General features: G+C 41.3%; 1 protein-coding gene and 1 pseudogene across 2 annotated transcripts; both read left to right on the forward strand.

The window, feature by feature from the left end:
* The first annotated feature begins 10,219 nt into the window (after positions 1-10,219).
* On the forward strand, positions 10,220-11,091 carry LOC308639005 (autophagy-related protein 16-1-like; annotated as a pseudogene). The gene is made up of 2 exons: positions 10,220-10,273; positions 10,449-11,091. The product of its transcript is annotated as an autophagy-related protein 16-1-like (transcript).
* Positions 11,092-22,159: 11,068 nt separating this feature from the next.
* Positions 22,160-22,711, forward strand: LOC308639787 (ferritin heavy chain-like; the record flags this gene model as incomplete). The annotated part of the gene is made up of 1 exon (XM_081278128.1): positions 22,160-22,711. The coding sequence occupies one exon, from the start codon at positions 22,160-22,162 to the stop codon at positions 22,709-22,711; it is 552 nt and encodes a 183-aa protein (XP_081134254.1).
* Positions 22,712-23,955: the final 1,244 nt, after the last annotated feature.

Raw genomic sequence — 23,955 nt, forward strand, 5'->3', positions numbered from 1 at the left:
CTCCAACATGGAGAGCCATCCAAGTGTGAGATTCTGGTATGCTTCAGGGAGAATTTTCTCCCTCTGTTTCCCAAAAATTGATCAGAGCTTTCACATAGTGAGAAATAGAACAGGCATCTCCTTAAATGCCTAACATCTTCCCAGTCTGAGTATGTGAGCTATTTCCTAACCCTTGCTATACTCTGGTCTATACCAAAACTGTGCCAACTTAAAAATGATTGCCAACTCAATCAAACAAGGTTTAGAAATGGAAAGGAAAATAAAACATGTGAGTGTAGTTAATAGATGCCCCAGCTTCCATAGACCAAAACTGATGATATCTTGATAGTGGTCTCAGGAACAATAATATTGTTTCAAATTTTGCCATGACTACATGGTGATCTTTGGTTTCTAATTTTCATCATAATATAAAGAGATTATTTGACTTTTCACTCTCATTCTCTTAACAAAGAGTTCAAAAATGTAAATCAATACTGTTTTCCGACACATATTTTTTTCTGTTTTAGAAATCACAGCTATTTTTCATCAAAATATTATTTATTTATGTTGGCACATAATGAATTTTTTAAGTGAATTATACTTAGTTTTTTCCAGTTTATTTTTTAATATGGTAAATACTGATAGACATAAATCTCCTAAGTAATAGTGCTTTGGCATCCGGATCCCCATAAATGTTAAGAGTAGAAAGAGGGGATCTAGAGATCAAAAGTTTGAGAACTATAAGATTAGGCAAACACAATAGTCTATATTTTGTATCTATTCTTCAGATGTTATTTTACATTTTAAACTCCTGATACTGGTTTTAATGCCACCTCCTGAATTGAAGTACAAGCATGAATATTGGCCGGGTGCAGTGATGCATGCCTATAATCTCAGTAGCTCAGGAGGCTGAGACAGGAGGATTGTGAGTTCTAAGCCAGCCTCAGCAAAGGCAAGGCCCTGAGCAACTCAGTGAGACCCTGTCTCTAAATAAAATACAAAATAGGACTGGGGATGTGGCTCAGGGGTCAAGTGCCCCTGAGTTCAATCCCCAGTACAAAAAAGAAAAAAAAAAAAAAACAGAATGTTGATCCTTGACGCAAAAGCCAAATTTTTAAACTGATTGATAACTACAGCTTTTTACAATGTTGGTTAAAGAAAACCTACTCCATAGTAATAGCTCCATCAGCCACAAAATCTCATGGCAGCTTTCACATAATGATGAATAAATAAACAAGATACCACTTTCTTCATGAAACATTATCTTAGGTTTGTTTTGTTTGAATATGGTTTGGGTTTTATATTTTTAAAATCCCTTTTGCTACCCCATCTGGTTTTATAAACTGAGTTTCTTAACATTTATTATAATTAAGGGGCTTGTCTGGAATAATATATATTTTTATGCTTTTGCCTTTCTTATCTGATTGATATTGCATTCACCTTTGATCATTTTTAACAAAGGTTTATTTTTGCAGAATGTATTTAGTACCTTTCTTAAGCAGTAACTAAGCTGAATCAACTAGTTTGTATTGAAATTAAAGAATGGACTCAATGGTCTTCCAGCGGAATGCTTTACAAACCTCCACATGCAGTGGTTGTGTCTGGATTCCTGGAACTGGCACTTTTTGCTTCCCTATTCTAAAAGTCACAATAAATCATATTTGTTTAAAGGAAATAAAATGATTTATTCTTTGCTTATTGACCAATGCAAATGGAGATGTTGTGTTTGTTACATTGCTAATGATGACTTCTTCAAGACTGATTTGATCCAATAACTGTGGAGGTAGCTTTAACTTGGTTCTATGTAAATAGCATGTATTTTATTCTAACATTTCACATTTTTAAATGCTTGGTTTACATTAAATTATGATATTTAACTATTTTTATGTTTATACTAGGTAGGGGTTTTCTTATGTTTCTGTGTTTTTAGTATGCTAAATAAAGCTATTTTTAAACCCAAGAGGCCTTTTCTGCCATGTGTTAATCATATTATGGTTAAATGATAAACATGCTGCATAAGCTCTTATTAAATTTGTTCTTTTTGATAAGGTACAATGATTATGTTTCCTTTATTGTGGACTTAGGGAATATTGCTCAGTAAAGAAACCAGAAATCACCTGGTAAAAACCTCAGGATGTTCTCAGCATAAAAAAGAACTTTCTAGGCTCAGGTATAGCTCAAGTATAGGGGTTCAATCCCCAGTGCATACATACATACATAATAAAAACCTCTCTGTACTACTTTGGAATGACCCTGGCATGATAAAAATGAAAACACTTGCCAAGTGCAATGGCACACACCTACAATCCCAGCAACTCAAGAGGCTGAGGCAGGAGGATGGCTAGTTCAAAGCCAGCCTCAGCAACTTAGCAAGGCCCTAAGCAACTTAGGTACCAAAAAACAAAAAGAGAAGAAGAAAGAAACAAAACACTAGTACAAAGGAATAGATTGAAACCCCCCTATAGTGTAGTTTGTCGAGCCCTGGAAATGGTGGCATTTGCAGATACCAAAAAGCTGGTTTTATCCTGCTTAGAAGAACAGCTTGCTCTTGACATTTGAGAAGATGAGAAAAGAAAGCACAAGATGAAAACATTGTGACCACAGGGCATTCTCCTAAGTATAGCCACCTCAAAGAGTAAATGCTAGTACATCATGTCATTAGGCAAGCAAATGTAAATATAAGCTGATCTTTATGGTATAAAAATTAAAACTATGTATTTTATATTCAAGGAAAAATTTTAAATATAATTTATGTCTTAAGTATGTATTTTATAAGCATACTTCCCTAGGGACTTGTCCAAGAAAGCATAAAAAATAATTTTTAAAATATATAGCAATTTCAATGAGACTCAACACCTATATCAAGACATTGTGGACTAGGAATGGTACAGCTCAGTAGTATGGCACTCACCTAGCATGCAGGAGGCCTTGGGTTTGATTCCCAGCACAGCAAAAAGGGGGAAAAAAGACAGTTCTAGTACCCCAAGGATACCTCATACCTTCTCCTTAAAGATAATACTATTCTGGATTCAAGAAGGTAGAGCAGAGCTTGGTGGTGACCCCTGACCCCCTCCACAGCACAGAAAGGGGCAATGAAGGAACAGCTGACCAGAGATGTAGGTGATATAAATGCTAGAAGACCCAACATTAGACTAGACCTGGAGAAACTTGAAGTTCGGTTACCATAGCAGAAAATAAGGGCAGAGCTCCTTGACCCTGAACCTGGACCAGTGTTTGGGGGGGGGGGAGGGCAGAAACCAAGACCAAAGGAGAGGAAAAGCACATAAGCTCACTCCCTAAAAAACATTGTCTGTGTCCAGGTCTCACGAGCTGGAGGGGGGCAGTGGGGAAACAGACCAAGTTAAAACACAACCAGAGCAGTGTCTGGGTCATTAAACATCAAGTAGTTTAAGTCAAATTATGAACTGAAAACTGTGCAGGGCATAGCAGTCATTTTATGGAGTTCACAGCTTGTCAGCCTCTCAAGAAGAAGTTAAATCAATATGGCATCTCCCCACTTGAAGGGAGTAATGAAACCAGAGGGCATACCCCTGCAGTCAGATGTTTCAATAATCCATCTAGAAGGAACTTGTAAAGGGATTAGTTGAAAGTTGTTGAAACTCCTCCCCCTTAGTGCCAACAAGGGGAGTGGGCTGGAGTAACCTGAGCAGGAAACTTGGGAACGGCTGGCCCTGACCCAGTGCTCTGCATCTGCACAGACTCTATGGGAGGGCAGAGATGGAGCAGACAGATTCATAGTAGTAGGAAATGAGAGTTCAGAAGCAGGCTGGTGGGAGCAGTCACCATCTAAGACAGCAGAGAAGGATGGCACCAAGGATTTGCAGCTGCAACCCATGAGACCTTGGACACAGACAAGATAGTTGTCTCTGTCCTAGTCAGCCAAGGGGTGCAATGCCCATGGTTTACAACTCTAGGCAGTGATAACTCAAAACTCAGGCAAACTAGTTGAATCTCTTTCCTGGTAGCAGGGACAGTGCCCTGGCAATCTGTGTCAGTTAGGAGAATGCTTGTGCACCACAGAGAACCCACAATCAAGGTTTCATGCTTGCAGAGAGCCACTGGCTCTATGCCACTTTGAAGAGGACCCTGTAGATGGGAGTGGGTGCAGAGTAACCTGCAGTTGTCACAGCCACAGGCCTCAGCCCTGTATTTCTGAGCTCCAGTACAAAACAGAAACAGCCAGCAGACCCAGAACAGCAACCTTCCAGAGTTCAGTCTCAGGCCCCTGGGCTGACAAACAAGAACCAGCTGGGGGAGGTCCAGAGCAACTAGGGCCTTAGCACCTCTGAGGGATCCAAAGTCAAAGAGTAATAGATATCTTCTTTTTTTATATATTTTTTATTTGTTTTAATTAGTTACACATGACCGTACAATGATCTTGACATATCATACATTTGAATCAGATGGGATATAATTTCTCATTTTTTCTGAGTGTACAGGTTGCAGAATCATATTGGTCATGCAGTCACATATATACCCACAGCAATAATAATGTCTATTTTATTCTGCTGTCCTTCCTTTCCCCCCTTCCCCTCCCCTCCCCTCCCTTCTCTCTACCCAAACTAATGTGACACACTTCTTCTTTTTTTTCTTTCCCTAACATCGTCATACATGCATTCTATATAACGATGAGGGTCTCCTTCCATTTTCCATGCAATTCCCCTTCTCCCTCCCTTTCCCTCCCACATCTCTTCCCTATCTAGAGGTAATCTTCTCATGCTCTTCCTTCCTACCCCATTTTGAGTCACCCCCCCTTATATAAGATAAGACATTCGGCATTTGTTTTTTGGGGACTGGCTAACTTAGCATAATCTGCTCTAATGCCATCCGAGTAATAGATATCTTCTAAAGGTCTCAAAACATGAAAAAATCCAAACCAAGACTCAAAAAGAATTTTCTTCACCTCAGCATGGTTTACTATAAATAGCTCTAACATCAACTTTGATATATGTCACTCTCTATTTTGATTTGATAGTTGTTATGCTAATATTCAATATTGTGCCCTCAACCCATTTGATTTTATATTTCTTCTAATGTTTTAAAGCACTAATTGGAATCATTCTATCTTTGTTTTCCTAGTTCAAGTTTACATTTGCCCTCTTACCTCTTCCTTTCCCTCTTATATTATCTGCTATTGTCTTAAGCAACCCTGAAAACCCATTTTTTTTGTCTTTCTACCTTGGTGCATACTATTCTTTTCTGTTGTATCTATTCTTTTTTTCTCTCTTCTTTTGCCCATTTTTTTCTTCCCGCCTCCTTTCAGCCCCTATATAATGTTATAGAAATTTGATTATATTTAATAGCTAATGTTTCAACCTATTTCAGATTTTTACTACAAGTTTATACCTGGATTAGAGGAACTGTGGAGAACAGTATCAACAAGATTTTCCTCCTCTAAGGTTGAATATTACATGGCTTTTCTCTGAAGTAATTGCAGTAAATAGGGTTTAGTGTTTTGTCACAAAGTAGTACTGATACAGGGAAAAGCAGATGACAAATACCTGGAATATTCACCTAGCCTGAGGCTCTTAAGAGAAAGAAGCTCACTAAACAGTCCCTTGCATAAAAGAAGGAGTAATAATCATCCCCAAATATGGGTAGATATATAAGCAATATGAAAAAGCAAGAGAGAAAACCAATCAACCCATAACACTTCTGCAACTAACCCCACACTACAGTGGAGGAAATATCTGAGAAATCATTTAGAAAGTTCAACATTGAAATGTTCTGCAAGCTATAATGAAGTAAAGAATGAACTAGAAAATACAAAAACTGAAAGATCATTTACATAATAGATAAGAGATTATGATAAAGATCCAAGTGGAAATCCTGGAAATGAAAGGCTCAATCAAAGTAAAAATTCAATGAAAACCATCACCAATATATTAGACCACCTTGAGACAGATTTTTCAGGCCATAAAGATAAAGTATATGATCTTGAAAATAGGCAAGGTGTTTTTTTTTAAAGTCCTCTCCAGGATGCATTATAAATGAAAATGTCTAATATAAGAATGAGGATAGAAATTTTAAAAGCCACAAGAGAAAAATGGCAGGTCACGTTTAGAGGTAAACCAACTCAGACTTCAAATGGTTCCTCAACCCAGACCCTAAAAGCCAGGAGTACTTGGAATTGTTAGGTGCAGGGCAGGCTGAACTAAGTTGTCTACAGGGCAGGCTGAACAAATGTTAGTTGCAGGATAACCCAGGCACTCAAACCCCCCTCAGTCTGGTCCTTTATCACCTGTTTGTGTCAAGTCAGAACACTCAACCCCACTCAAGGCTAAATACTCGACCCCCACCTGTCTGGTGCAACAGAAACCCACATCTGACCCATGCCCCATTTGCCTGAAGGCAGAAGATAACACCTGTATGCCAACAAGGCAGCTTGCAGACCCAAAGACCCCATTAGATTTTGGCTATAAAAACTCCCTCCTGCGGGGTCCCTCTCTCTTGTGCGTTCTCTCTCTCTCTCTCTCTCTCTCTCTCTCTCTCTCTCTCTCTCTCACCCCCTCCTGTCTTTCCCTGCTCTCTTTCTCTCTCTCTCCTTCTTTCTCTTCTCCTCTTTCTCACTGCTGCAATAAAGATCTCTTGGTTGCTCCAAGTGTTGTGGTCACTTTCCTTTCAGGAACAATATATACCATGCCCTGAAAGAAAATGAGTACTAACCAAAATTATTATATCCAGCAAAACTATCTGTCCAAATTGAAGATGAAATAAAAACCTTTCATGATAAATAGAAAAATAAAAGAATTTACAAACATTATGCCTGTACTACAAAACATACTTAATGAAATATTTCATGCAGAAGAAATGAAAGATAAAAGTGAAAACCAGAATAGAGATAAATTGCACTAGAAGAATACTTAACTAAAGGAGAAGTCTGAATTAAGCATTAGAAATAAATCAAAATGGCAGGTATAAAAATCAACTCTCTATAACAACACTGAATGTAAATGGTCAACACTCTTCAATCAAAAGACATACATTGGCAGATTGGATTAAAAGTCAAGACCCAACAATATGGTGTTTACAGGAGACTCATTTTACAAAGAAATCCACACACTGAAAGTGACAGGATGTGAGAAGACATACCACACAAATGGAATGAGACCAAACAGGGATAGCTGCTCTCATATATCAGACAAAGTAGACTTCAAGCCAAAATGAATCAGAAAAGACAAAGAAGTCACTTTATACTAGTTAAGGGAATCATCCAACAATAAGACATAATGGTTATAAATATTTATGCCCCAAACATCAGTACATCTATGTACATAAAACAAAACCTTCTCAATATAAGGAATCAAACAGATGACAATACAATACTGGATGATTTCAAAACACCTCTCTCACCATTAGATAGGTCATGAGACATAAACTAAGATTCTTCAGAACTAAAAATGACTATTTATCAAATGTAACTAAAAGACATCTGTTGGGCTGGAGATGTGGCTCAAGCGGTAGCACGCTCGCCTGGCATGCGTGCGGCCCGGGGTTTGATCCTCAGCACCACATACAAACAAAAGATGTTGTGTCTACCGAAAACTAAAAAATAAATATTAAAAAATTCTCTCGCTGGCTCTCTCTTTAAAAAATAAAAAAAATAAAAAATAAATAAAAGACATCTGTAGAACATTTCACCCATCAACAAATGGATTCACTTCTCAGCAGCACATGGAACTTTCTCTAAAATATATCATATTTTAAGGCACAAAGCAAATCTTAGCAAATACCAGATCATAATGAAATGAAATTAGAAATCAATGACAATAAAAAACAGAAGCTATTCTAACACATGGAGATTAAATAATACACTTTTGAATGATGAATGGACCAGAAAGAAATCAGGGAAGAAATAAACAACAGTCTTAGAAATAAATGAGGGTAGAGATTCAACATATCAAAATCTCTGGGACAGTATGAAGGCAGTTCTAAAAAGAAAGTTTATGGCACTGATTTGCTACATTAAATAAAAAAAACAGAAAGATGCCAAATAAATAATTTAATGTTATACCTCAAGGCCCTAGAAAAAGAAGAACAAAAAAACACCAACATCAGTAGAAGACAGGAAATAATAAAAATCAGAGCCAAAATTAAGGAAATTGAGAAAAAATGTAAAGGATCAATGAAACAAAGGACTAGTTCTTTGAAAAAATAACAAGATCAATAAACCCTTAGCCAAAGTAACCAAAAGAAAGAGAAAACCCAAATTAGCAAAATTAAGATGAGAAAGGGGATATCACTCTAGACACTACCAAAATCCAGAGGATCATCAGAAACTATTTTGAAAATTTATATTCAAATAAGCTAGAAAATCTCAAAGATGTTGACAAAGTCTTAGAGACATATGACCTAAAGAAATTGAACCATGAGGCTATAGAAAACTTAAACAGACCAATATCAAGTAATGAAATTGAAGCAGCTCTTAACAGCCTTCTAACAAAAAAGCATAGGACTAGATGGATTCTCAGCCAAGTTGTACCAGACCTTTAAAGAACTAATGACAATCCTCTTCAAATTATTCCACAAAATAGAAAAGGAGGGAACACTGTCAAAATCATTCTGTGAAGCCAGTATCACCCTGATCCCAAAACCAGACAAAAACACATCAAGGAAAGAAAACTTCACGTCAATATCCTCAATGAACATTGATGAAAAAGTTCTTAATAAATATTGGCAAACTGTATTCAAAAATACATTAAGATAATGCACTATGATCAAGTGAGTTTTATACCAGAGATGCAAGATTGGTTCAGCATACCCCAATCAATAAATGTACTCCATGCCATAAATACAGTTAAGGACAAGAATCACATGATTATTTCAATAGAGGCAGACAAAGTCCAGTCCCCATTCATGTTTAAAACACTACAAAACTAGGGATAGAAGAAATTTACCTCAGTATTGTAAAAGCTATATATTATAAACCCAAGGCCAATATCATACTGAATGAAGAAAAACGGAAAGCATTTCCTCTAAAAACAGAAACAATACAAGGATTTCCACTCTCAGCTTGAAACCCCTGTCCAGTATAGTCCTTGGCACTTTAGTCAGAGCAATTAGGAAAGAGAAGGAAATAAAAGGAATACAAATGGAAAAGAAGTGCTCAAATTCTGTTTGTTGATGACATGATCCTATATTTAGAACAGCCAAAAAACTCCCTCAAAAGAGATCTAGAGCAGATAAACAAATTTAGCAAAGTAGTAGTATACAAGGTCATCACCTGTAAATAAACTGTTTTCCTATACTCCAATAATGAATCTGCTGAAAAAGAAATTAGAAAACTATCCCATTCCCAATAACCTTAAAAAATACTTAGGAATAAATCTAACTAAGGAGGTAAAAGACCTCTACAATTAAAACTATAGAACTTTGAAAAAAGAAATTGAAGTAAACCTTAGAAAATGGAAAGAACTCCCAAGCTTTTGGTTAGACAGAATTAATATTATCAAAGTAGGCATGCTACTAAAAATGTTATACATATTCAATGCAATTCCCATCAAAATACATTCTTCACAGAACTAGAAAAAAAAAGAGTCCTAAAATGCATTTGAAAGAATAAGAGACCCATCATAGAAAAAGCAATCCTGAGCAAGAAGAGCGGTACAGGAGGCACCACAATACTGGACCTCAAATTATAGTGGTTAAAGTAATAAAGACAACATGGTATTGGCACCAAAAAACAGACATGAAGAACAATGGAATAGAATATAAGACACAGAGACAAACCCACATAGACACAATCATCTGATACTCCAGGAAGGTGTCAAAAACATGTTGGGAGAAAGATAGCTTTTTAAAACAACAAATGGTGCTAGAAAAACTGGATATCCAGGGGCTGGGGTTGTGGCTCAGCAGTAGAGCATTCGCCTCACATGTGGAAGGCCCTGGGTTCCATCCTCAGCACCGCATAAAAATGAACAAAATAAATGTATATAAAAAAAACTGGATATCCATCTATAGAAGAATGAAATTTAGGCCTTACCTTGCCTGCTAGCTGCAACATGCTATATGGGCTGCAGCAACCTGCCTCTGTTGGGTTCCATGGCCCTGAGGCACCCAGGCAGTGTGTGACAGACAAATCACCGGGCCCTCTGCTCTGCTAACTTTCCCAGCTGTAAAGGCCACACTGCAGAGGACCTGAGGGCCCGACCGGCAGCAAAGGAAGTCGTTGGAGGAGATCATCCTGCAGAAGCATCCCGTGCAGGTGATCGCACTGATGAGACAGACGTTAATTGACTTCAAGCACCAATGTAAGGAATTAACATTGCAGGTGAGTATCATACAGCATGTGACATTTGATTTCTGAGAGTCTTTTCTCTTACTCTACCCCAGTGTTCTTTCCTTAGTGGGGACATAGCCTTTACTGTTGATGGAAAACCACTAGCATGAAAGTGATTTCTTCACCACCACCTCTTGTCATTTAAAGATAACAAGTTGCTGAAAAGTTAGATCTTCATTCATTGTTGGCCCAGAAACTACAAGCTGAAAAATATGACCTCCCAAACAGGCATGAGATAAGTCCTGGTCACCATGGCACATGGAATAACAGTCAACTATAAGAAATGGCTCAGCTGAGGATTAAACATCAAAAAGAACTGACTGAATTGCACAAGAATCATGGGGAGTTAGCTCAGTTGGTGATTTACCAAATGCAGCAGAAGGACAGGGAGATGCAGGCGAATGAAGCAAAAATTGAAAAATGTTTGCAAATTATCTCTAACCTGGCAAGAGTGCCTAGATCTATCCAGCAAGCTTCCAGACCTCCAGGTAGCCAACCAGACCCTGAAGGACAAATATGATGCCCTGCAGATCAATTTTAGTGTCTTGGAGGAAAACTACTGAAGGTGGATGGCTGAGAAAGCCCAGAAAGCAAACCGCCTCAAGGCAGAGATTAAAAGGGACTCCAGGAGATGGCAAGCCTGACTGCAGAAAGAGCTTGCAGAGGCAGCAAAGGAATTGCTGCCAGTTGAACAGGATGATGACATTGAAGTCAGAGTGGATCAGACCTCAGAGCAAACACAGGAAACCTTGCCTGTGGGAGCTATCAGCAGAGTAGCCTGCTGGAGGCCTTCTGGATTCTACCACTAATATCTTTGGGAGACACTTTGTCTCTTCCTTCCCAGTCTCCCAAGATAATGCAGATACTCATCCTGGTTCTGGTAAAGATATGAGGGTATCAACTACTGCTTTATGAGGGAAGTTAATGCTGTGCAGTTCAGTCCAGGTTCCCAGTTACTGGCCATTGGAAGTATGGACCATAGGGTTAAGTTATGGGAAGCATTTGGAGACAAATGTGAGTTCAAAGGCTCTCTATCTGGTAGTAATGCTGGAATGATAAGCATTAAACCTGGTAGTTCTGGGATTTACCTCTTAGAAGCTTCAAATGATTTTGCAAGCTGAATCTGGACTGTGTATGATTACTGATTACATCAAACGCTCAGAGGACATAGTGGGAAAGTGCTCTCTGCTAAGCTCCTGCTAGACAATCCACGGACCATCTTAGGAAGTCACAACTCTGGGATCTACACAGCAAAGGCTGCATAAAGACAGTGTTTGCAGGATCCAATTGCAATAATATTGTCTGCACAGAGCAGTGTGTAATGAGTGGACATTTTGATAAGAAAATGCCATTCTAGGACATCAGATCATAAAATGTGGTTTGAGGGGCTGGGGTTGGGGCTCAGTGGCAGAGCGCTTGCCTCCCACGCATGAGGCACTGGGTTTGATCCTCAGCTCCACATGAAAATAAATAAATAAAATAAAGATGTTGTGTGTGTGTGTGTGTGTGTGTGTGTGTGTGTGTATATATATATATATGTATATATATACATATATATATATGTGTATATATATATACATAGAAAGAAAGAAAGAAAGAAAGAAAGAAAGAAAGAAAGAAAGAAAGAAAGAAAGAAAGAAAGGGTGGTTCGAAAAATGGAGCTGAGGGGGAAGAACACTGCCTTGGACCTAAACCCAGAAAGGACTGAACTTCTGAGTTGTTCCCATGATGACCTGCTGAAAGTTATTTATCTGCGGACAAATAAACCCTCAAGCATATGTTCAGTGCACCTTAGTTCAAGTGCAGCTCTGACTGGACCACAGTCATCTTCAGCCCTGATGGCAGATATGCAGCAGCAGGCTAGACCAAGGGCTCTCCCTGTGTTTGGAGTGTTCTCACAGGGAAAGTGGAGAAGGTTCTTTCAAAACAGCACAGCTCCTCTATCAACACGTGGCATGGTCTCATCCCAGCGTACATGTCATTGTAGACAAAAGGTGCAAAGCTGTGCTGTGGGCACAGCCTATGACCTTTAGGAGAGGCGCAGGGACACACAGGGCCCTGTCCTGTGGGTGCATGCCCTTTCAGAGAAGAGCTCAAGCCTTGTGACACGGTGGCCTTCCTTTGGACAGGATTTTTGAGAATTTTGACTAAGCTCTCTAGTGGCCTGGAGGAATCAACACTGAAACAGCCTGACCCTGCAAGTCACCTGGCTGAAGTTCAGGCTCTTGCCTCAGTTAGGGTGGGAAACACTATTAGCTCCAATCTTCCATACCTCATTGGGGAGCACTGGGTCTCCTCTCTGGATGACAGTTTCAATGACACCCCACATGTCCCATCCTTCCAGAGTTGGTTCTGCCTGATGCACAGCCCCTTGCCTGGAGGTCCTTCACCCAGAAGACTTGTTCTAAACATTGGATTAGTAAAAACACCAAACACAGGGCCTGGGGTTGTTGCAGGGCTCTCGTGATCTGGTCTTAATTACTGCTGAAACTATAGGTCTCTTGACTGGTCTTCAGAACTTCTGATTCCCTTCCCCTCAACTCTTCTACATATCTACTTCTTGTCAAGAAATGAATTTTGATTTGGTTACCCAACAGAATTGATTATAAATTTAAAAAAAATTCTGTGAAAAAAAAATTAACCTCTTTCTTTCACCTTGCACAAAAGCAAAGTGGGTCAAAGACCCAGGAATTAGACAGGAAACTCTGAAACTGCTAGAAGAAAATGCACGCCTCTTATATTTAAGAGCCTCTTAACAAGACTCTTAAAGCAGAAGAAATAAAATCAAGAATCAATTAGTGAGATAGCATCAAATTAAAAAGCTTCTGCACAGTAAAGGAAAAAATTAGGAGCAAGAACAGAGAGCCTACAGAAGGCTAGATCTTTGCCACCTGCTCCTCAGACAGAGGATTTATATCCAGAATATATGAAAGAACTCAAAAATACAACCAGAAACAACAACAACAAATAACCAGCGGAAGGGAAGATGGCGGCGAAGGGAGTGCATCACCCCCGTGTACCGCGTCACTGTGTGGGAGAATGACGAGTTAGAACCACTAAAAGCTATCTTGTTAGGAATTTCCAGCAAAATTGGGGTGCTCCAAAACCTAGAGGAAGGATTTTCATCGCACGACGATCAGCTACGGGGGCTCAAACGCGAGCGATTTGTCAGCACGGAGGGTCACGCTGCTTATTCAGCAAATCGCCCTGCAGCTAGAGTCTGTGGCGCGCACTGGGAAATGACAAGATAGCAACGCAAAGATACAGCGCTGCGGATTCTGTGGGCTCCTGCCAGCTGTGCAATCACTGTACTCAGTGCTGAATTCTGGGTCTGAGACGGGGGAAGGAAGCAGTCCAATTCAGTTCTCCACACCGGTCAGACCACAGAGGAAGCCAGCGGCCACCATCTTGGAGAGCTGACGTCACCATCCCTGTTTTCGACTGATCGCAGCTCATTCAGCTATAGAACAGGTAATTTCAGGCTGCCATTCGCCTGAGTCTCGCAGACAAATTACTCAGGCTCAGTGCTAAAGAACGGGCAGAAACTGCTTCTTGAAGCCTGCTCCTATTAGAACATACACCGAGCCAGGTGCGGCCGAATTCCGGCTCCCGGAACTGCTCTGGCCCAGGGCTAAAGAACCCGCGGAAACTGCTTCTCGGTCCGGGTCCTGCTGAATACTGTGGAGGCCAGAGGGGCAGAGCAGAGCCACCACCCGCGCCCGGAACAGGCCCAGCGACCCACAGGCATGGTATCACATCACCCCAACTGGAGTAGGGGCCGAGTAGAGCCACCGCCCGCATCCGGAACAGGCCCAACGACCCGCTGGCGTGGTAGCCACGTCACCCCAACTGGAGTAGGGGCCGAGCAGAGCCACCGCCCGCGCCCGGAACAGGCCCAGCGACCCACCGGTGTGGCAGTCACATCACCCCATTTGGAGTAGGGGCCGAGCAGAGCCGCCACCCGCATCCGGACCAGGCCCAACGACCCGCTGGCGTGGTAGCCACGTCACCCCAATTGGAGTAGGGGCAGAGCAGAGCCACCGCCCAAGCCCGCAAGGTAGGCAGACCTGCGACCGACCGGCGGAACAGGCCCAGCGGCCTGCCAGCATGGTAGACACGTCACCCCAATTGGAGTAGGGGCAGAGTAGAGCCGCCTCCCGCGCCCGGAACAGGCCCAGCGACCCGCCGGCGTGGTATCACGTCACCCCAACTGGAGTAGGGGCTGAGCAGAGCCGCTGCCCATGCCCAGAACAGGCCCAGCAACCCGCTGGCGTGGCAGTCACATCACCCCATTTGGAGTAGGGGCCGAGCAGAGCCGCCGCCCGCATCCAGAACAGGCCCAACGACCCGCTGGCGTGGTAGTCACGTCACCCCAATTGGAGTAGGGGCAGAGCAGAGCCGCCGCCTGAGCCCGCAAGGTAGGCAGACCTGCGACCGACCGGCGGAACAGGCCCAGCGGCCTGCCGGCATGGTAGACACGTCACCCCAATTGGAGTAGGGGCAGAGCAGAGCCGCCGCCCGCGCCCGGAACAGGCCCAGCGACCCGCCGGCGTGGCAGTCACATCACCCCATTTGGAGAAGGGGCTGAGCAGAGCCGCCGCCCGCATCTGGAACAGGCCCAATGACCCGCTGGTGTAGTAGTCACGTCACCCCAATTGGAGTAGGGGCAGAGCAGAGCCACCGCCCAAGTCCGCAAGGTAGGCAGACCTGCGACCGACCGGCGGAACAGGCCCAGCGACCTGCCGGCATGGTAGACACGTCACCCCAACTGGAGTAGGGGCCGAGCAGAGCCGCCGCCCGCGCCCGGAACAGGCCCAGCGACCCGCCGGCGTGGCAGTCACGTCACCCCAATTGGAGTAGGGGCAGTGCAGAGCCGCCACCTGCGCCCGAAAGGGAGAGAAAAGGGAAATTGCATGGAAATGAAGGGAGACCCTCATTGCTATAAAAAATTACATATAAGAGGTTGTGAGGGGAATGGGAAAATTAACAAGGAGAGAAATGAATTACAGTAGATGGGGTAGAGAGAGAAGATGTGAGGGAAGGGGAGGGGGGATAGTAGGGGATAGGAAAGGTAGCAGAATATAACAGTCACTAATATGGCAGTATGTAAAAATGTGCATGTGTAACCGACATAATTCTGCAATCTGCATTTGGGGTAAAATTGGGAGTTCATAACCCACTTCAATCTAATGTATGAAATATGATATGTCAAGAGCTTTGTAATGTTGTGAACAACCAATAAAAAAAATTCTTAGAGATAAATGAAAACACAGACACAACATATCGGAATCTATGGGACACATTGAAAGCAGTTCTAAGAGGAAAATTCATTTCTTGGAGTTCATTCCTTAAAAAAAGAAAAAAACAACAAATAAATGATCTCATACTTCATCTCAAAATCTTAGAAAAAGAAGAGCAAAACAACAGCAAAAGAAGTAGAAGGCAAGAAATAATTAAAATCAGAGCTGAAATTAATGAAATCGAAACAAAAGAAACAATTGAAAAAAATTGACAAAACTAAAAGTTGGTTCTTTGAAAAAATAAATAAAATCTACAGACCCTAAGCCATGCTAACGAAGAGAAGAAGAGAGAGAACTCAAATTACTAGCATACAGGATGAAAAAGGCAATATCACAACAGACATTTCAGAAATACAGAAGATAATCAGAAATTATTTTGAATCCTTATACTCCAATAAAATAGAAGATAGTGAAGGCATCGATAAATTTCTTAAGTCATAGGATCTTCCCAGATTGAGTCAGGAGGATATAGACAACCTAAACAGACCAATATCAATTGAGGAAATAGAAGAAACCATCAAAAGAATACCAACTAAGACAAGCCCAGGACCGGATGGGTATACAGCAGAGTTTTACAAAACCTTTAAAGAGGAACTAATACCAATACTTTTCAAGCTATTTCAGGAAATAGAAAAAGAGGGAGAACTTCCAAATTCATTCTAAGAGGCCAACATCACCCTGATTCCTAAACCAGACAAAGTCACTTCAAAGAAAGAAAACTACAGACCAATATCTCTAATGAACCTAGATGCAAAAATCCTCAATAAAATTCTGGCGAATTGGATTCAAAAACATATCAAAAAAATTGTGCACCATGATCAAGTAGGATTCATCCCTGGGATGAAAGGTTGGTTCAATATACGGAAATCAATAAATGTTATTCACCACATCAATAGACTTAAAAATAAGAACCATATGATCATCTCGATAGATGCGGAAAAAGCATTCGACAAAGTACAGCATCCCTTTATGTTCAAAACTCTAGAAAAACTAGGGATAACAGGAACATACCTCAACATTGTAAAAGCAATGTATGCTATGCCTCAGGCTAGCATCATTCTGAATGGAGAAAAATTGAAGGCATTCCCTCTAAAATCTGGAACAAGACAGGGATGCCCTCTCTCACCACTTCTGTTCAACATAGTTCTCGAAACACTGGCCAGAGCAATTAGACAAACAAAAGAAATTAAAGGCATAAAAATAGGAAAAGAAGATGTTTTCTAAGCTGCTCTTCCATTTCTTGGCTGTCCTTAAATCACCTACTTGTTTTCTCTGAAACTTTCTATATTCCTAAGCTCTTTGAGTCAAGACTGAATACCTAGAACTGAGAGCCTCAGTTTTTGGGTTATGAATTGAACAAAGCATCAGTTGCTGGACCCATTAATGCTTGTCTTTATGCTGATTATTACCATTATTATTGTTACTACTACTACTGCTGCTATTAAATAGTGCTGTGAAGTGAACCCAGGGCATTACACATGCTAAGCCCCACTCTAACATAACAATAAGCTACACCCCAACTCCTTTTTTGTAATTCCTATCACATGCCATATCCTTAAACTTTGTATCATAACATTTTGTAAAATCACTTATCTATGTTTTTTGTAAGTTCCAAAACCCTCTATAATCGTGTCCAAACACCTTATCTAACTTTATTTCTTTCTATAGCTCAGATGACAGATATTTACAAAATTCCTATTTTAATACATTAAGAAATGGAAAAAAAGACAGTAAGAAAATTAGAAACTAAGAATGTCTATAACCTTTGTCCTGGGGATTTTGCAGTCCTAATAAAACAGGGATAAACTTATATTCTAAAGGGGTTTATTACCCTAATTCCAGTACAGGTCACAGAGATTCTTCTTGTCCATAGTCCCATGGCATTCACAGATAGTTATCTTTGTCACAAAATCCTATACATTAGTCTATGTTGTGTTTTTTAGCAATGGAATGTAACTTTCAAACAATTTTTTCATGGAACCCTAATATATTAAACAGATGGGACTGTTGTGGTTACTTATAGAAGTGTGAAGCTTGGGAACCCCATCATCTCTGAACTTCCTTGTCACGATCAATGCACATCACCACAGCAAACACTGGAACTTGATGAACCTAAGTGAAAAACTCCTGTCATATAACATCCCCTATTGATCTCCAATTTCATAGTTCCTCATCCTTCCACCCCAAACAAGTCTACACAAATCTTTTCCATATATAGACTGCTTGGGGATGAAGTCTCTGTTTAGTTCAGTTATTCTTTTTTTCTTGTTCTTCTAATTAGTTATAGATGACAGTAGAATGCATTTGACATGTCATACATAAATGGAGTATAACTTCTCATTCTTCTGGTTGTACATAATATAGACTTACACTGGTGGTGTAATCATATATGCACATAGGGTTGTAATGTCGGGTTCATTCTACTATCCTTCCTACCCCATGACCCCTACCCTCCTTTCACTCCCCTCTGTCTAATCCAAAGCACCTTTATTCTTCCCTACACCACCATTCCCATTGTAAATCAACATCCACATATCAGAAAAAAAAATTTTTGGTATTTGGTTCTTTGGGATTGGCTTATTTTGCTTAGCTTGATATTCTCCAACTCCATCCATTTACTGGCAAATGCCATAATTTTACTCTTTTTTAAAGCTGAGTAATGTTCCATTGAGTATATATACCATATTTTCTTTTTTTTTTTTAAAGAGAGAGTGAGAGGAGAGAGACAGAGAGAGAATTTTTAATATTTATTTTTTAGTTCTCGGCGGACACAACATCTTTGTTTGTATGTGGTGCTGAGGATCGAACCCGGGCCGCACGCATGCCAGGCGAGCGCGCTACCGCTTGAGCCACATCCCCAGCCCTACCATATTTTCTTTATCCATTCATCTATTGAAGGACACCTAGGTTGGTTCCATAGTCTAGCTATTGTCAATTGAACTGCTATAAACATTGATGTGGCTGCATCACTATAGGATGCTGATTTTAAGTCCTTGGGGTATAAACCAAGGAGTGGGATAGCTGGGTCAAATGTTGGTTCCATTCCCAATTTTCTGAGGAATCTCCATACTGCTTTCCATAGTGGTTGCACCAATTTTCAGTTCCACCAGTGATGTATGAGTGTACCTTTTCAACACATCCTTGCCAACATTTATTGTTGCCTATATTCTTGATGATTGCCATTCTGACTGGAGTGAGATGAAATCTTAGAGTAGTTTTGATTTGCATTTCTCTAATTGCTAGAGATGTTGAACACTTTTTCATATATTTGTTGATCAAATGTATTTCTTCTTCTGTGAAGTATCTGTTCAGTTCCTTAGCCTATTTATTGATTGGGTTATTTTTTTTTCAGTGTTAAGGTTTTTGAGTTCCTTATATATCCTAGAGATTAATGCTTTATCAGAGATGCATGTGGTGTAGATTTTCTCCCAATATGTAGGCTCTATCTTCACTGTATTAATTGTTTCCTGAGTAAAGCTTTTTTAATTTGAATCCATTCCCTTTATTAATTCTTTTTTTAATTTTTTTTTTGTAGTTGTAGATGGCCAGAATGCCTTTTTTTTATTTGTTAATTTTTATGTGGTGTTGAAGATCAAACCCAGTGCCTCACACATGCTAGGAAAGTGCTTTGCCACTGAGCTACAGCCCCAGCCTCAATTTATTAATTGTTGATTTTATTTCTTGCACTTTAGGAGTCTAGTTAAGGAAGTCAGATCCTAGGCCGATGTGGTGAAGATTTGGGCCTATTTTTTCTTCTATTAGACACAGAGTCTCTGTTCTAGTGCCTGAAACTTTGATCCACTTTGAGTTGATTGTGTGTGTGTGTGTGTGTGTGTGTGTGGTGTAGGGGAGCAAAACCAGGGCCTTGTGGAAAGCACTCTACCAACTGAGCTATATCCCTAGCTCAACATTATATTCTAAAAAGGAATTACTTTCCTACTTTAAAGTTCTTCTGATAGTGGTAAGGAGGAAAATTTTTTAAAATGTTGGGCATATCATAAATTATACAATATTTATTAAGTGTCATTAAAATATAGGACTTAAAATTATCCATTAAAGTAAATTATGATCTATTTTTAGATGGAAATACATGTTCATTTCCTAGGAAAATGTGACTTGTCTTCTTTCTACCCTAGAATACATTTTTAGCTAGAAAAAATAAAGGGCTAGGCCGGGCGCAGTGGTGCATGCCTGTAATCCCAGCAGCTCAGGAGGCTGAGGCAGGAGTATCATAAATTCAAAGCCAGCCTCAGCAATGGTGAGGCACTAAGCAACTTAGTGAGACCCTGTCTCTAACTAAAATACAAAATAAGGCTGGGGATGTGGCTCAGTAGTCGAGTGCCCCTTAGTTCAATCCCCAGTACCTCCAAAAAAATAAAAAAAAAAATAAAGGGTTAGAACTCTTCATACGATAAAAAAAAAAAAAAAACCCTACATTTCCATTAGCTCTCAGGAGCTGGTCCCCATGTATATGTGAAGTTGAAAGTTTCTTATGAGTACACAATTCTACATCAAAGGCAGCAGCGAGATGTGTCATTTGTCAACAAACAGTGGAAAAGGCTTCATTCTTATGTAATTCAAGTCCAATGTACAAAGTTAACATTGTAAGCATGGAGTAGAACAGATTAAGGATAGGGAGGTAGCAGAGCAACTTTGAGACAATAGAGGAAAATCAATTAATTGAATTATTTTGTAGCCCCTAAATTCATAATTATGGTGTGGTCCCTTGTAAGGTCTAGCTTGCAAATAACTTAAGAATTTATTTAAAAGAACTATTCTATGCCTGTCATCTCCAGTCCTGCAACATGAGTTGTTGGCAATTACTTGTGGTTCTCTTCATATCTTATCAGCCAGCCCTTCTTTCTGGTGTCCAGGGGAAAATAACTAACATCTAAAAAGAAAAACTAGTCAGATCTATGTACATTTTGTATAGTATTCTTTCCTTTATTTCCTTAAATAAAAACAAGTTCAGTTTTTTGAACTAACAAATTTTATTAAAATAAAGCACAAAATAGCAGTACTAGTATTTAGTGGCTATGCATTCAATAGACAAAAGTAAGATCTATTACTTTTTAAATAATCTAACATAATATCTACTACATTGCTATTATAATAAAATTATGTAATACAAAAGAAAATAGCTTTAAAAACAAGATCTCTTGACATCACTATTATAAATTCCCTAGTTCAGGAAGCTTTGTCTAGGAAAAATACACATAACTAAGGATCTTCATCTTAAAATGTTTACAGTCTTTTTAGGGAGCAAGATAGGCAGACTTGAGGGGCTGGGATTGTGGCTCAGTGGTAGAGTGCTCACCTAACATGCATGAGGCACTAGGTTCCATCCTCAACACCACATACATGTAAAGTAAAAAAGATATTGTGTCCACTTAAAACTAAAATTTAAATATAAAAAAAATATATGCACACTTGAAATTAATTAGCAATTCAGGACAATACATAGGAACTATCTATATAAATCTATCCTGAATAAGCTACCTTTGCAAGTTTAGTCCCTTTCTCAGACTAACCTTGGGATTTACTGATTCGCAGTGGGAGGATAAAAACCAACAACAAGGCTACCTGAGTGGCAGCGAAAGTCAAGAGGAGGTTGTAGGCCATGAATACTTCTACGTGGTTAACATTGCTTTCCCTAGGAATGCACCTAAAGCTTTTCTTTACTGACACAGCAAAGAGAATGCGGTATTTACACAAGAAGAAATTCATGGTCTAGGTACAGAGAGTGAGCTGATCCAGGATATTAAGAGACCATTGAGATTGTCCATTTAGGAGTCCAGAGAGGACAAAAAGCATGTTTTGCTAGGGTGGTGGTGGAAGGTTCCAGAGAGAATAGAGAAGTGAGGAACCAGTCTTAAAAGTGTGAAGAAACATGGAAAGGTAGAAGGATGCAGAGATTTTGGAGTGAAGCTCTGCTGTCAGAGAAGTGTGAGCATGATCATGAGTGGAAGGAGAAAGGAGGCAGTGGCTGGATTTACTGACTTCCGGGAATGGAGCGAGGACACAATCAAAAGGGTCGTTAGTCCAGACACTGACGTCACTGAGGAAAGCTGCCATTCAAACGCAGCCTGTGAGATTAACCGTCCCAGAAGCCCTCCATCTAATGAGAGGGTCCCACTGGACAGTATTCACACGAGCCTCTTCTTACCTGACCACCATTACCACGACGCCCGTCCCTCTAGGCCTCTAACTTAAACATTACGCAGGTGAGACGCCCAGCGGAGTCGCCCAGGTTACTGAGGGAACTCTGCGGGGCACAGCAGGGCACAGCCGGGTACCGCCAGGCCCCTGACCCCTGACCCCTGACCCTCAACTCCCAGGAAAACGCCACCGCCATTGCCAGGCTCCACAGCCGCCATTACCCGCTTGCCTTCCGCCGAGGTCAGACCGGCCCAGGCCCCGGCACCGCTCACCGCCCCAGGCGCCGCCCTCAGACAGCCTGGCAGCGGTCCGGGGACCCCGCCGCCGCTACCGCGGCCGCCGCCGCTGCCCACTGCGCAGCCCCAGAGCCCGCTCCGCCCTCGCCTTCGTGGTGGCACCCCTCCTGCCCGCGCCCGTCATGGTGCCCATCGTGGTGTCGCAGGTGCGCCACAACTACCACCCCGACTGCGAGGCCGCCGTCAACAGCCAGATCCAGGTGCAACTGCACGCCTCCTACGTCTACCTGTCCTCGGCCGCCTTCTGCCACCGCCCACAAGTGGCCCTGGAGCACTTCGCCAGCTTCTTCCTGCGCCTGTCGCACGAGTGGAGGGACCGCGCCGAGAAGCTGATGGAGCTGCAGAACCAGCGCGGAGGCCACATCCGGCTCCACGACGTCGAGCAGCCCGAGCGCAGCGCCTGGCACAGCGGCCTCCAAGCCATGGAGTGCGCCTTCCACCTGGAGAAGAGCCTCAACCAGGGCCTCCTGGAGCTGCACCACCTGGCCGCCGAGAGGGGCGACCCCCACCTCTGCCAGTTCCTGAAGCGCCACTATCTGCACCAGCAGGTCCTCATCATCCGCGAGCTGGCCGGCTACCTGACCAACCTGCGCAGGATTCAGGCCCTGGAAGACCCGATGGCCGAGATCCTCTTTGACAGGCTCACCCTGGGCCGCAGCTGCAAGGACGACTGAGCAGGACTGTGCCCAGCCCATGCCACCCCCCGGGTGGGTCCCCAGGCCGGGCCTACACGTAGCCCTTTCAGCAAGTTCCCTTCAGTTTGGGCCTTTCAGTTTGATTGTTACTTCCAATAAAGTTATTTATTTGGTTTTTAATGAAATAAAGGTGTTCAGTTGGTGTGTGTGTGTGTGTGTGTGTGTGTGTATGAGAGAGAGACAGAGAGAGAAACTCTCACTTTTCCAGAATGAGGGCAGATCCTTGTGTATCCAGGATTCTTTCTGACCACCCTTGTCCCATCCACAGGCTACTCAGAATCTCCATGGGTAAAGAAGAAAGATATACCAGAAGCCCCTGGAAAACATAAAATTAATCTTCCCTTATAAAAAATGTGTGCAAGAGGAATAGGACCGTGTGGGGAGATGTCATGGGGTCTCTGTGGTTATTCACTGCTGGATAAAAGTGTAGGAACTTGGTGCCTCCATAGAAAAGTGAAGGGAGTGGGATTGAGCATGTATTGAAATAAAGGAATCTTTACCTGAAAACTTTTAGTTTTTAGTCTGAAGAGGACACAAAATGTATGGTTGTACTATTCCTTGATAAAGAATTTATGACAGAAACACTACCAGTTTTAACTGATAGGTATAGAGATTTTTCAAAATAAGGGATGGCTGTTGGATTTCTTGTTTTCATTGGAAAGAGACAATTCAGGTATGAGCACATACTATTATTCAATACCTTTACTTACTTACTTACTTTATTAATTTTTTATGTAGTGCTAGAGATCCAACCCAGTGCCTCATGCCTGCTAGGCAAGTGCTCCACCACTGAGCCACAATCCCAGCCCACTTATGTTCTTCTTATCAGCATGGAGGAGACTTTTGGACCTGCATTTCTCCTCCAAGTACCTGGTTGGTTGCTGAGGAATGAGCATATTCTATTGACTTAAGCCAGGCAGTGTCAGAGCAGCCTTAGGCAAATTGGCCTTCAAAAGAAAGCATGTGGGGGTCAATAGAGTAGGTCCACTCCATAGAGTTATCCACTACTGACATCTCTTTGTTATCTCTCAAAATCATATCTACACTCTCACACTATTTGATTTAAAAAAGAATTTGGATTTTAGACTTTAAAGTTGATACTGGAATAAGTTATGATCTTTAGAGCTGTTTGGATATGTAGTGGCTAATATTATATGTCCATTTAACTAGGCTAAGAGATACCCAAATAGCTATTAAAACTGAGTAAAAAAGATCCACCATCC

This window comes from Spermophilus citellus (assembly GCF_964194105.1).
Source record: "Spermophilus citellus genome assembly, chromosome: X".
Classification (NCBI taxonomy): Eukaryota; Metazoa; Chordata; class Mammalia; order Rodentia; family Sciuridae; genus Spermophilus; species Spermophilus citellus.